Source organism: Hibiscus syriacus, unplaced genomic scaffold, assembly GCF_006381635.1.
Source record: "Hibiscus syriacus cultivar Baekdansim isolate YM2019G1 unplaced genomic scaffold, ASM638163v2 tig00110369_pilon, whole genome shotgun sequence".
In the NCBI taxonomy this organism is placed as follows: domain Eukaryota; kingdom Viridiplantae; phylum Streptophyta; class Magnoliopsida; order Malvales; family Malvaceae; genus Hibiscus; species Hibiscus syriacus.
The window spans coordinates 66,241-81,653 of record NW_024062706.1 but is presented as its reverse complement, the minus strand read 5'-3'; the positions used below and the strand labels follow the sequence as shown (position 1 = coordinate 81,653).

General features: G+C 35.3%; 1 protein-coding gene and 1 pseudogene across 1 annotated transcript; one reads left to right on the top strand and one right to left on the bottom strand.

Moving 5' to 3' along the window:
* The first annotated feature begins 5,263 nt into the window (after nt 1–5,263).
* LOC120121290 lies at nt 5,264–12,768 on the top strand (annotated as a pseudogene).
* LOC120121300 lies at nt 10,406–12,409 on the bottom strand. Its single transcript, XM_039140688.1, has 4 exons — nt 12,022–12,409; nt 11,494–11,868; nt 11,016–11,202; nt 10,406–10,916 (listed from the first exon to the last, which is right to left on the bottom strand). The coding sequence occupies exons 1-4, from the start codon at nt 12,407–12,409 to the stop codon at nt 10,406–10,408; spliced, it is 1,461 nt and encodes a 486-aa protein (XP_038996619.1).
* Nucleotides 12,769–15,413: the final 2,645 nt, after the last annotated feature.

The window sequence follows — 15,413 nt, the reverse complement described above, 5'->3', positions numbered from 1 at the left end:
CTCATCTTTAGAGTTCAATTTCCAAGCAACTGACCTAAACTAGATTCACCTACTCGACTATTCCATATGTGAAGATCGTTATCATCACTGAACGTCTTAAATAAAAGTATAGTAATTTTCATATGCAAATGATGCCCCATGTTGTCCGTACCTTATGAAAGGAGAAGGTTTAATTACAAAAGCAGGGTACGGTGTTTGAGTGTATATTCTGGGTAAGGTAGAAAGTCATTATTTTAAATCATGTTACTTTGTCAGAGATCTGTAACTTTGAACCATTTACAGAGTTTCTTAATTCAAATGATATTCAAAGAATTGCAAGTTTGCAAATGTGATTCATTGCTTAACATCTTGAAAGTAACATAAATTTCTTTAAAAAGTCCTTACAAAAACTTGAGAAAAATGAAGAAAAAAAAAAACAGATTCAAACAGAATGCCTCAAATGATGAAATGATCTTCCTCACTTGGATGCTCCCAAGTTGTTGAAGTCGATCCAATTCTGGTTACGCATCTTCTGTACGACTCTCTTGAATGCGTAACAGTTCTTAATTTTGTGCCCTGGGACACCGCCGTGATATTCACAATGAACATTCTTGTTATACCACTTGGGGTATGTGGACTTCATGAATTTCTCTTGATATGGTGACACCACATGTGCGTCAAACAACTGTTTGGAAAGCTCCTTATACGTCATGAGATCGAAATGTTCTCATTTTTTATGAGACATATGAATGTAAAAAAAAATAATACGAAATATGCAGGAATTCATGATGCATGCAATGTTCGAGGCATTGATCCAAAAACGTGTCTGCTATTAGAAATAATCCTTATTGGGGACAAAAGTGTTTTATCTTTTAAGAGACAAAAAATATTCTGACAGCTTCTGACATGATGACTAGTCTTCCGCCTTCATCCGTCACCGGTTGAATAACCTGTCGAACCGCTCTTGCTTCTCTGGAGTTTGCCCCAAAAAAAGTCTCGAAGGACTGCACCTCCGGCATTTATCTTTTGTTGAGTCTGTTCCCAACGAATACGTCATTGAAGCCCTTAATTGATAGGAACTATGTGAAGTCCATTTGTCTATTTCTTGAATTCGTCAGCAATGGTCTCCAATTTCAGTTATCATTTTTCCATTGTCGTCTTTGAAGTGACTCCTAAGATCAGTGGTCTTCATCTTGCCCCTGCAACTTCTGCCAGTCAGTTCTTCAAAGATAGACTTTCATTGTGCTTGATGTAGACCCGATTCATTGAGTCCTTTATAATGCAGTATAATATATACTCTTCAATTGCGGGCACCACGTCTTCTGGATTAAATGTGATACATAGTCTCCTTGTAGACTGTCCTCTGCATTTTTATCTCTTGTATTACAACCCCTTTGTCCATTAATGCAGATTATTTATGTTTAGTAAACACGCTTTTGGTGGATCAACACCTCTTTTAAATGATGCAAGTGATGAAATAAAATGAAAGAGAAAAAAAAGAGTTAGTGAGGTAAAATAATCAAAATAATCATGAAAAATAAAAGTTCTACCCACATGATATCTACCCGAACATGCTTAATATTCCTACCCGGACATGATTTCTATCCCGCATGCTAATTTCAAACAAATCCTAATAGCATATTTGTCTAATTTGCATGCTTTGAACAGAAAATAAAGCAGAAAACAAAACAGCCTAGGGTTTGGAATGAGGTTTTGGGGGTGGGCTCTAATTCCCTGTACTCTCTCGGTTTAAGTTCTAAAAAAGGTACTCGAGTTCTCCTTGCCGGTGCCCCCATGGGCTTGCCAGACCTTTAGTCCTAAGCCTATTACAAGCTTATGTGGACTAAGTTAAACTCGAGAGGAAACATTCCCTTATGCCCATACGGAGAATAAATTCACACGAATGCATAAGGTATATGAATCCCGAAGGTTACTTGCTAGGCCCATACAATGAATAAATTCACACGAAGACGTCGCTTTCGCCCCCACTTAAAAGGGTTTGGAGCTCGGGTATAGAGCTAGAGATGAAAATTTTGAAAATATCTGAAATCATTAAAAAACGTTAGTACAACTATTTATTTGAAAAAATAATCAAAGATAAATAATAAGAATCAAATAAATAAATTAAAATTTAAACTTGTAATTTTCACTTAAAAAATCAACCGGAAATTAATTTCAGCCTGACTCACTTACCTATCCCCAGCGGAGTCGCCAAGCTGACGGAACCGTCTTTCGGTTGGGCCCGGAATTGGGCTTCGACTTGGATTAAATGAATTGGAGTCGCCACCGACCACTTTAAAATGAATTTAGGCGGGTCGGATACCATCTTACATGATCTGCGTTGTACCAGAAACGTGTCGGGTTCGGGAATCGGTTACGGTCAAGGAAGGATTAGCACCATTGAATCGCCCTTTCGATACCAATTAATTTTTCGGTTGTCTTTAATTACGAAAATTTAAAAATTAAAATTAAATTTAAAATATTCGATTCGAATTGCTTACCTTTGATCGTTTGAAATTACCACTGAAAATGTTGAAAAATGTTAAATGGTAAAATAAAAAATAATACGAAGGAAAAAAAGTAGGTTAGTTTAAAAAAGGAAATAAAATAAAAAGAAAATAAAAAATTAAAATAATATAAAATATATAATACAAAAAATAAGTAATAAAAATTAAAAAATAAATAAATAATAATATATATATAATATAAAAGAAGTATCAATTAAATGATGAAAAAAATGAAATAATATAAACAAAACAAGAAAGGACTAAAATAATAAAACCAGGAATTGAGGGGTCGTTTTGTATAAGCCCAAATTCATGAACAGTGTAATGATTTCCACGTGACTACAACCAAGCTTGCAGGCCCTAGTCAGGCAATCAAAACAAATTGGAAACCTCATCCTTTAGATATAATCAAAGGTAAATTTCGATGCTGGCGAATAACTTTTCCATTTTGCCGCTGAAGCAATAGTCGTGTGTCATGCTCTCCAATTAGCAAAGGACATGGGTTTCAATCATATTATTCATCGCTTCAGGCAGAGGCAGAGAGACGAGCATTAGAACCCATAAGCATCAGAGAGTGGGTAATGCTTTGATCGATGCTTCGGCGGAATCCAAAGAATTTCCAGCAACCGAGGGCAGAAACAACTGCGTACAAGTAAGAAAAGTTTTCTTATTCTTCGTATCTCCTCTTCCGATTCTAATACATGCAAAGCACTGCTGATGATTTTTGCTGATGATTAACGATTTGTGAATCCTGTCCCCCCAAATGGTGTTGATTACACATAGTATTTATAGTTTAGAATTCCTATTTTTAGACTTCAGTTTTTGAGTCCTAATCGAACTGAACTTCTGTTGCTTGGTTGTGGATGAGTCCTAGGTACACACGTTGTTGATGGTATTGTTGAAACGTGAGGAACGATCGAAAGAAAACGGGGCTGCGTTGATCGAACGACTGTTGTGGCTGTTGAGGGGAGATGCGATGCTTGGAGATGCGAGATGGGGTTAAGGTTGTAAAACCCTAACCAGTTTGGACTGGTTCACGGGTCTGTGTAGGTTACCAGATTGGCTTGTTTGTTTGTCCTTGTAATTTGTAAAATGAATGTAAATTATATTATTAATAAAACTATATAATATAATTTGTAGTATATAAAAAACAAAATAAACATAAACACTATTATATAATATAATTTGAAATTATACAATATAATAATGTTAATCGGTCGAAATTTGGTGTCTACATTTGGCAAATCAAAAAAAAGTTGGTTAAAATCGTATATTATAAGGCATTTTCGGTCACTGAAGTTATTTTCTCTTATTTTATTGTACTCTACCTATAAACCCCACGATGTGTACAAATTTAGTGACGTTTGCTCCTAAAACGCTACTAAAACGCCGCAAAAACTTATTTTATCGTAGTTTCTACATTAGTTTAAACTTAAATCAAATTAAGTTTTTAATCCTTCTTAAATTTTGAATTAAATACTTATCTAGTTTCTATTATTTCGAACATAGAAAGTTTATCCCCCTCAATATTTAATTAAAATTCTATCCCTAGACAAATAGTTCACGGAATGATGTAAATCGTAACAATGATAAAATGGTGTGTGGATTTGTATAAAAAAATCAATGTATGGATGAAGAATATTTTATGGCCTTTTTTGAATTTCGTCACGTTTAGTCGGCATACGAGTAGGTGTCCTACTATGGTATCCCAATGTTTGGGAGATGGCATTTGTGAAAGGAAATAATTAATATCCTAGAATTCAAATTTGTGGTCGTTTTGAATATTTTTAATCACTCCGTCTGACCAAAAGTTCATGTATAAATCAAGCCTTTGTTTTATATATTTATTTGTTAATTTTTAATCTTACTTGATTATGGGATGAGTTGGAGATTTTTTTAAGGGATCAAAGTTGTATTATAAATTGTTGCAGAATTTAAAATGTAATTTTATTGCATTAATTGATAATTTTACGATTAAATTATAATTTTATTACTTTACTAGATCATAAATTTATTGCATTACTAAATAATGAATTTATAGAGGCTTAAATAGAATTTTACCATTTGTTGGGCCTAGGCCCAAGGCCATCCCTGAAGTCATGCTTGAAACCTTAACATAGAAAAGTAAAGGTTCATATGAGCGCAATAGACCTGTTACCGGCCCAATAAAATGGCCGAATTGAGGATTATTAGGGTGCAAACTCTTGACTTGATCCCCAATTTTAATGTCTGTACAAAGTCTTCTTTAATAATAGTAACAATTAATATATTTAAAATTTTCTAGTCTCCTTAACATTTCAAAGCCCAGCTGGAAGTCATATCAGGTAAGAAATGATGATGAAAATATTCATTTAATCTTAAATCGAACGACAGTGGTGGCCCCTACTTAGAATCCAACACGACTATTTTCTTCTTTCCGGTGAAAGCGGGTCCTACCATTGACATTATTTTCTTCATTTGCGATTTAAAGTCAACACCGCTGTCTCGCTGCCTCCAACCAAAATGAGATTCTCCGTATGATTCGGTCACCCATCCAACGGTTGTTTTATCCGACTTGGTCAATGTGCTGACAATTTATTCAGCACGTGGAATGTGTTGATTGGGTATACATGTAACTGATCTACATAGGGCATTTACTTTGACCCTCTGCTCCTTTGAGTTTTTCTTTTATCTATTCTTTTGACATTATTTCAATTAATCCCCCCATTTGATATCGAGTTTTTTGTTTCTCTATAAATCTCGAAATCTGCTTCTGGTTCTTCTTCGTTATCAAATTTGTGGTGGGCTTGAGCTTTTTGTTTGTTGATCAGAGATGACTGTTGAATTGATGATGGTATACGGTGGTGCCGGCGGTGGTAATATTGCAGGAAAAATGGTGGAAACTGCTTTGAAAGAAGCTTCAAATTCTGGGATTCAAGTTGTTGAAGAATTGATAAATTTGATGTCTAAAAGTCGAGAGCTTTTCGATCAAGATGTTCCTTTGAAAACCTTTTCTCCTTCGGAGTCGGCCATGGATATCCAAGCTGTTACAGACAAGACTGTTAACTCTTTCAAAGAGGTTATTTCTTTACTAGGTCGACCGAGGATCGGCCATGCTCGATTTAGACGAGCCCCTGTTTTTCACCAAAAACAAGACTCACAACAAGCTGTAGACAAGATTCAAGAGTCTGGGTCTCCTTTCCAAGTAACCAAATATCAAGAGTCAGCTTTCAAGCCTTTTTGTTCGACCCAAGCTGTAGTTTGCCACCTTTGCCTCCAAATCGCCTCCATAAAAAGCAGTACTCATTTGAGAGCAAAGACCGGTGTTTTGGAGAGAATGAATCGGCTAGTGCCATAAATTTCTCATCTTCGCGTTCTTTGTCCGCTGGGAATTCAACTATGTCTTCCTCTTTGAAAAGGAAGTGTAATTCATTGGATGCTACTGCTCTTAACTGTGGTTCATCCTATGGCCGTTGCCATTGCTCCAAGAAAAGGTTGGTTTTCTGAGATTCTTTTTTGGGGTCATAGGTGCAATTTGAATCGTTCAATTGATTTGATTCCCAAGTCTGAACCTTTTGATTCAATTTTCATTAGGAAGTCAAGAGTGAAGAAGGTCATCAGAGTTGCTGCAATTAGCAGCAAGATAGCCGATATACCTCCTGATGATTACTCGTGGCGAAAATATGGACAGAAACCGATCAAGGGTTCCCCTCATCCAAGGTTCGTAAAGATTAGTACTTTGCTCTTGCCCTCTTCAATTAACCGATCAAAACTTGTTACATTTTATGTTTTCTTGTGGGTTTTTTAACTAGCCGGTTACCTGTTTTACCAAATGCCCCAAATACACAATAAATTCAAGCCTGCACTTAATATCCTTTTGTTTTCAACAGCAAGTGCCATTGACTTTTATTTATGCCTACCGGGTTAATTCGTTTGTAAAGGCTGTGTGACCCCGCCTGACTCGTTTCTTTGGACAACTTTCAGGGGCTATTACAAGTGCAGCAGCGTCAGAGGCTGCGCTGCAAGGAAACATGTAGAGCGAGCTCTAGATGACCCAACGATGCTGGTTGTAACATATGAAGCAGATCACAATCATAGCCACAACATCACCGATGTGTCACCAGCTTAGATCCTCGGATCATCTTAGGTCCCCATCACTCATGCAACCGGCCATGAACAAAAATGGTCTCGAAACAAGAAGATTGTGTAATTGCTCTTAAAAAAAGGAGACGGTGTAGGATTCCGTATATTGGACATTGTTTAGTTAGAAAAAAAGAAAATAGGCATGGAATAGGAAACGTGTGAATTGGGTGGGATTTCAATCATGCAAGTAGGGGGTTTCTTTTATTTTTTTATTTTCTTATTCCCAATTATCACAATACTTTCCACCCTTTAATATATAGTATACAATGTGTTGATGGATCTTGCTTAAACTTTAATTTGTTCCAAGTTCCACTAAAACATTATTAAATGTATCTCGGTGATCATATTGATGATAACTGTTCTAATTAAATAAAGAGATAATATAAACCCATATATGGTAAGAGAGTATCAATATCCTTAAACACTTAACTAATTAATGGATCTCAAGACTAAACCATTATTGTTAGACAAATACTTGATGATCATATAGGAGTAAGACAATGGATCCGGACTTGGAGCGTTTATACAGTGAACTTTGCTTGGGCTGCCAAGATGACCTATACTCCAGCTGTTTTTGGGCTCATAGGCTCTTGTTGAGGCATGAGCAGCCTGGTCATGCTACATGGGTTGCCTTCTCCTTGTTCCTTGGGAAAACAGAATGCGAGCAAAAAACACTTTTGGGTCAAGAAAAGTTATAAAATGTAAAAAGTTAAGTTATTGTGTAATTTTTTAATAATAGAATACATTAGATTAAGAGTGGTTCTTATAATTATGACTAATCAAATAAATATCAATTAATAGTAATATCGTAGAGAAAGTGTGAGCTGGGGGCATTCCAACATTATGCTTTCTTTCTCCATATTTAATTTACCGGTAATCTAAGAAAAGTCAACAACCCAGTCGTCGCAAAGGACCCTTGACTTAGTCAACGCTTTGCTACTTGATATATGATTCTTCAACGGATGCCAACAATGAAGGAAAGATAAATATAAGCTAAAGCATCTCCATTTATATAAATAGTTTGCTTATTCCCTCGAATTAATTCATCCTGGACACCAACCAACAATATCTTTCTTCATTTGCTTGGAAGCCATGGCTGCTTTTCAACAACGTTTTTGCAAACGATGCTTTTCTACTTAAACTAGAAAAGGCAAGTTTGTTTGATCTGCTGAGCCTACTTTTGTCGCCTCAATTGGAAAATAGAAGATTCATAGATTGTCCAGGGAGTGTGTACCAAAAAAAAAAAAATAGATTGTCCAGGGAGTGGGAGCCAACATCGAAGCTTTCGAAAGCGGTGGACCATCTTCGTGTCTGTTCTTGTTCAGAAACTCCTCTTTTGGGCAACCAAGCCTATGGCCTTTATGGGGGATGCCATCGAGATGTGGCTTAATCTCTTATCTGCCAACGCTGGCCCCTCTCATTTCCTACTAAATCTTGCAACTGGTAAACTAGTTGATCAATTTTATGACCCGAGTTTCCCTCCCTACAAGAAAAATACCCTTTAATGACGTGCATTGTGCGTCATCTATGGGTGCGGATGACACACAAATTCCTGTCATTGAAGCCACCGACATGAATTTTTTATGACGCGCAATTATGTGTCATAAATTTATGACGCGCATTTATGACGCGCATGTATGACTTACATTGCGAGTCATTAAAGCTTCTGTCATAAATTAATATGATACACATTTGTGTGTCATAAATTTATGACACACATGTATGACTTATATTGCGCGTCATTAAAGCCCCCGCCATAAATTAAGATGACACACATTTGTGCGTCATAAATTTATGACACGCATGTATGACTTACATTGCGCGTCATTGAAGCCCCCGTCATAAATCTTTTGACATACATTTGTGTGTCATAAATTTATGACACGCATATATGACTTACATTGCGTGTCATTGAAGCATACGTCATTTAAAAAGACGACAAACGTTCGTGTGTCGTGATTGTATTTCAGAAATTATATATATATATATATATATATATATATATATATATATATTGTAGATTAACAAATAATCAAACTAAATCACATTGAATGCCTTATAATACTAAATCTATGTACCATATTATATAAGCAATCCATTTGCATACATATATTTACATTAAGTTATCAAAAATATTGTATTAATCATATGTCGATACAAAATATCAAGGCTTAATAAAGTTTGCCACATAAGATACCCATTCTTTGCGAATATCATCAATGTCATCATCCGTGTATTCTTTTTTCCCATTGCCAACCTAAGTAAAAAATATGAAATAAGTATATAATTTATACTTATTTAAAGTGAAGTATATAATGAACTATTAAAGAGTACTAAAATGACCAATTTTACATATGCATTCTTTGAAGCATAATAACATTATGCAAAGTCATAAAATCAATAGCATTATAAAAAATTCCAACTTTGTTCACAACAATATCATCACAAATAATAACCAAAAGAGAGTTCCTGTTACGTCTATAGTACTTGACAAAATCAAATTTTGGATTTTAAGTGCTACTACGTGTCAAATGCTTTCACAACTCCACCGAACATTTCAAATTGTTCCTTTAGACATTGATTCATATATCGACAAATAGTATCGATTGCCACATGCTTAAAACGTGTAATTAGATTCAAGAATTCACTCATTAATTACAACAGAATCTATCAATATATAGAAGCAAATAACAAGAAGTTTACCATCAATGTAATCTTTCACTAAGTTAAATTCACAATATTTTTAAGTTTGTTTCAAATTATAAACGATAACCTCCATTCCATACAGAAACATGAATCATCAAAATAAAAGAACATTTCAAACTACAAGGTGATAACTAGAAGTCTATAATAGCATCTAACTATGAGTTTTTCAGCAGAAATAAAAAAAAAGCATGACAATTCTTATTAATATGAATATACAAGATGTTATCGTAGATGAATTTCCAATAATATCATCCTACTTCAAGTCCATATGATAGTTGTGACTAATGTGTATGTATGATATGACAGATGTGTATCAGAAAAGTTTGCTTACATTCTTATTAACCAGCACTTGAAGTCCGTTCTCGACTATCTCTTTCATGAACTTACAAACATAATATCCACACTCGGTACCTCCCGACTGACGGGGACACTACAAACAGTTTACAATAAACGATTAGTCAAAATGAAAGCTGCAATTTAAACAAGGAATGATCGTTCGAAGTCCTCACCAAAACATTGATCCAATTGAGGCTAACCCTTTTATTAGATCCACTTTGAGCATTGTACAATTTCATTGCCCTATAAAAATTGATGAAATATATCAAAGAATATACTATAATGTTTCGATAATTTATGTTACTTACGCATCAATAACTTGCTTCAACTGTTGATGGATATTGGTAGGCCCTAAGGAATCAAGATAATAACAACTTGTTGCTTTCATATATATCACCGCCAACACCCAATGTCTTCTATAAAAACGAAAAACCAAATTAAGTTACTAAAATATATTGATAATCAAATGAAAAATCAAATGAAAAAACAAACCCGGGATTATATGGCACTAGGACGATGTCATTGTCCTTTCATAGAGACAATCGATCTGCAACGCTTCGAATTGCCTCATCGCTATTTTTGAATTTTGCCTTACGTCCTGATGGCGAGATTGCAGACGGGCTCATAAAACAAATTCCATGATCTCTTTTTGGCCCATTCTTGATTTCCTCAAACAAGTACCTATATATTAACATTAGACAAGTACGATGATTAAATATATTGTGTTTTAATAAAATTAAAATTATGCACTTACATCATATAACAAGTAAGCGTTCAGATTGGTGATCAAGCCTAGCAAAGTTAACCACTGTGAATCCAAAGTCATCTTTTTTTATTCCACGACTATCAACCCAATCACACATGAAAACAGGAACAGTGAATATGCGATAATCAAGATCCCATATCTCCTGTATACGACCATAGTAAGTAACAGCTCCATACATGGGATTGGAATATTTTGCACTAGCAATCTGCATAACATGTGCAACTAGAGATACTCCACTACATTGAGTTGTTCTTGATTCATCTCGAGATGTTGTATGGAACCGATACTCATTTATGGCAAAACCGCTATATTTCTTCACAGCAAAACTTGGCCCTTTGGCCAACCAACGAACACTCTCACAAATGTCTTCCCCGTTAGCGAAATGTGTATCAACCTTGGTCTTAAGCCAACTAATAAATGTTCGACTGCGCTGAGTCTGCAACCATTTACTATTTCGAGAGGCACGGGGGTTATGATCATTCAATTCCAACATATGTTGCCTAAATAATATTTGAAGATAGAATCATATTAGAAGTTAGAAAAAGTTTAATGCATTACATAGAGTACAAAGAAGACACAGTGGTTCTTACTCTATATACAGCTCCACATCAGCAGTATTTCGTAATACATAAAGATGAGCTTCATCAAGTAGCTTAGCATCTACACCCTCGACTGTACCCCGTGATAAAGGTTTGCCGGTGCGAATTCTTTCATCAACACGTTCATGAGGATTGCCAATTGATTTCATATTTTTTAAGTAGTCTGAGAAAAATTCCAAGGCTTCCTCTGCCACATAACATTATGCAATACAAACTTTGGGTCGATGATGATTCCGTACATAGCCTTTGAGTGTTTTCATGTATCTCTCAAATGGATACATCCACCTAAAATGAACCGGGCCACATAACCTCACCTCTCTAACTAAATGCACCATCAAGTGGATCATGACATCGAAAAACGAAGGAGGAAAATACTTCTCTAACAAACACAAAGTTAATACGATGTCACTTTGTAACTTGCCTAGCTTATTAACATCAATGACTTTACTACACAACACGTTGAAAAAATGACACAAACCTATGATTGTTTTCCTCACTTTCACATGTAACACCCCCTTTATTGCAAAAGGGAGAAGTTGTTGCATCAGTACATGACAATCATTAGACTTCAAACCATTCATCTTTGATACATCATCAGACACGAGATTCTTGAAATTTGAACAGTACCTATTAGGCACTTTTATGGTAGACAGGGTCTCGTAAAACTGGTGTTTTTCCGTGGTATTCAATGTGTAGCACGCAGGCGGAAGCCAAGTACGATTCCCTCTTGGTTGAGTTTGTAATTCAAGCTTAATGCCCATCACCTCAAGATCTTGTCGTGCTCTTAACCCATCCTTCGTCTTGCCAGGCAAATTCAACAATGTCCCATAAACACTCTCACACACATTTTTCTCTATGTGCATAACATCTAACTGATGACGAACGAGCAACTTCTTCCAATATTCAAGTTAAAAAAAAATCAATTTATTGTGCCAAAATTTAGCTCTCTCATCGATGCTTTCTTTTTCCTTTTTTGATGTTTTATTCTTAGACGTTGTCTTCTTACCCCCTGAAGTCTCAAACCCCGTCAGATAGTCGTAAATCTCTTCACCTGATAATGGTTGTTTTATAACACCATCCTCTTGTTGATTGTTGAAATATTTTTTTCTTTTACGAAGAGGATGTTGAAGTGGCAGGAATCTTCTATGACCAAGAAAGCATACTTTTTTCGAATTTGGCAACCACTGTGAACAAGTATTCTCTGAACATATTGGACACGCATAATAACCTTTGGTAACAAACCCCGAAAGATTACCATATGCAGGAAATTCATTTATAGTCCAAAGTAAAATTGCTCTTAGATTGAAGTATTCTTTCATATAAGCATCATATGTCTTCACGCCAGTTTCCCACAAGAGTTTTAGATCTGCTATCAAATGGTGCCAAGTAGACATCAATATTGTTACCAGGTTGTTTTGGACATGATATCAATAGAGTCAACATCATGAATTTTCTTGTCATACAAAAATAAGAGGGTAGATTATAAGTTATTAAGATAACCGGCCAATAACTATGCTTGGAACTTAATGACTTGTGAGGATTGATACCATCAGCGGACAAGGCTAATCTAAGATTCCATTTTTCTTCTCTGAATTCTTTCCACGATCTATCAACAAGCTTCCAAGAGGGGGAATCTCGATGATGACTTAGCATACCGTTATTAGCCCGACCTTGTGCATGCCAAGTTAAGTTTTGTTCCATTTATGGTGACGAAAACATTCTCCTAAATCTGGGGATGGGAGGAAAATACCACAAAACTTTTTGAAGGTACGTTTTTGGTATTCTTCTTCCAACGAGATGTGCCACAAGTTGGACATTGAGAAGCATCCTTATGTTTTTTCCAGAATAGAACACAATCGTTTTCACATGCATGAATTTTTTCATATTGTAGACCTACTCCTTTTAGCAATTTCTTGGCATCATATAGGGAGTTAGGTATTCTATTGTTTAATGGTAAGACATCTTTTAGGGCACCTAATAATACTTCAAAACTAGCCTCAGACCACCCAAATTGACCCTTGATATGTTGGAATTTCAATAATCCTCTAAGTGCATTATACTTTGACCCTACGTAAAGTGGCTTCTCACATTCTTCAAGAAGTGACTTCAATGAATCAGGTTATTTTTCTACATCTCTGAAGGCATCATGTAGCATATCTCTTGTATAATCAAAGTCGGGAGGAATAGATTTGTTAGGGCATCTAGAATCAAGATTGGGCTGTCTTTCTCCATGAAAAGACCAAACCTTATAACTTTCATCGAAGCCATAGGCAAACAGATGATAGCGCACGGTCTGAATTGAGTGGTGCCACAAATTAATACAATGTATACAATGACATCGAATAAGATTTGAATTTGGATCATTACTTTGTGCAAAGTCTAGAAAGATGTTTACACCCACTTCATATGCATCAGATAACCTATCAGACGAAATCCATGCTTTATCCATCGACCATTACTTACCAACCTAAATAATTATAAAGTATTAGCAAAACTACAACTTTATAACTGATGATTGATGAAATATTTATGTAAGATATGAAGAACAAAATGTTTACCCCAAATTACCGAGTACAAAGTAACCCTAACAAATTCATTTTGTACTATGCTATAGAACAATGTTCAAGGGTCATGACCTATTCATAAAATCTAGAAAACCCATTTGAAACTGGAACAAACCCTAACAATGTTAGATAAATTATTGGTGTTAGCCTATTCGATATCTTCTAACGTTCTTGGTGTTAGCCTCAAAATCTCTGTCTTGTGAAGCACATGGTTGTAACATGAGAAAGCCTCATTGCCTATATTCGTAATCATCATTTAAAGAATGTTGCCTAAATCTAAGTTAATAATCGTATTTTACGATACTTGAATTCGGGTGTGAGCATCAGATTGGAGTACATGTCTGAAACGATTATATTGGACAGAAGATTCTTAAAAGTCATTTGCTAGTACCCATATGATAGACAAAAATGTTAGAAATAAACACTTAAAGAAAAGAATGAAAAGTCGGAGCAACATATAGTTACAAAATTCGACTAAAATAAATAATAAGATAAGATGCCACTAACCAGTATACCCAAAGAACTGTGGATATTATGTATGGGGCATTTCTTGAGAGAGACTCAGCAAAGGAATGTCATGTTCCATCCAATGATAACATCCGTGCCAAACTTATGCCAACCTACATTTATCAAAAACAAAAATTAAATTTCAAGAGCGAATGTTTAGTTAAACTAGCAAAACAATAAAAAGGAAACTATGCTACTCGAACGTAAGTATGAGTGTCAAATACAGGTATTATTAGATTTTTTAAATTTATTTCTATGCATTTAGAAGATCATTAGAGGTCATATCCACATATTTATATGTCCGACACAAAATTTCAGATACCGATACTTCAAATGAAAAGAAGAATCCAAACAACATAGAAAGCAGAAAAAGGCAGAAAAAGTTGTGTTAGTGAAACATTAAGTACCAATGCAAAGGACAGAACCAGATATTTAAAGCCTCTTCACTAATGAAAAGTCAACAACCGCAGCCATAAGCAACCAAAAGTAAATCCATCTGAAACATGACAATTAGGTAAAACTTGGAACCATTCTAGTTAGTGAATGAAATACATATGTGGGAACTGGGAAGCAGAGGCACCTCCCTCACTCATTTTTTTAAACAAAAGAATCCCAAACATAATATAACCTTCCAAAAATCCTCGAAATATATACTATTGTAGGGTCATTCAGACCTATATCGCTTGGACTCGGAAGAGAGTAATGGATACAAGATTCTTTTTGAGGTAAAAAAATCGAAATAACCCATTTAAACGAAGAATGAAATGAACAAATCAGTAGTGATTAAACAAATAATAGAAAATAAAACAAGCATGCATGCAACAAATCTCGATTCAAAAAAAACATATATGAAGTAAAAGCATCAAACCCATTAAATCAGAGAAAATAGAAATCAACAAACCCACAAATGTTGGAATAGAGAACGAGGATTACCTGTGGAAACCCTTGATTTTTGACTCCCTCGACTGCGTTGTGGTGAATGGCCAAACCGGTGGGAGGATGCAAAGACAAAAGGGGAAACAGAGAAAAATGGGGGGAAGCACGGCGTGAACTGATGAAAAATGGAGGAAGATCAAGCGCGCGGGAAATGATGAAAAATAAGGGGGGGAATTAGAATACGACTCCTAAAGATGACATACAAAATTCATCTATACTCCGTGTTTTTGTAAATTTTTTAGATTATGACTATTAAATATGACACACATCATTGTAAGTCATAAATCGTTCAGATTTTAAAAAACATTACATTTTTTTTATGACACACATGTTTTGAAAGTCATAAATTAGCGTGTGTCATCGTTCGTGTGTCATTAAAGGTATATTTTCT

What these genes read in the sequence shown, in the direction of transcription:
- LOC120121300 (XM_039140688.1), bottom strand. Translation starts at nt 12,409, where the DNA reads ATGTCTACTTGGCACCATTTGATAGCAGATCTAAAACTCTTGTGGGAA. An exon ending in GGGGTTTGAGACTTCAGGGG is followed by an intron (nt 11,869 to 12,021) that starts GTAAGAAGACAA and finishes TTATGCACATAG; the next exon opens with AGAAAAATGTGTGTGAGAGT. An exon ending in AGTGAGGAAAACAATCATAG is followed by an intron (nt 11,203 to 11,493) that starts GTTTGTGTCATT and finishes GTTATGTGGCAG; the next exon opens with AGGAAGCCTTGGAATTTTTC.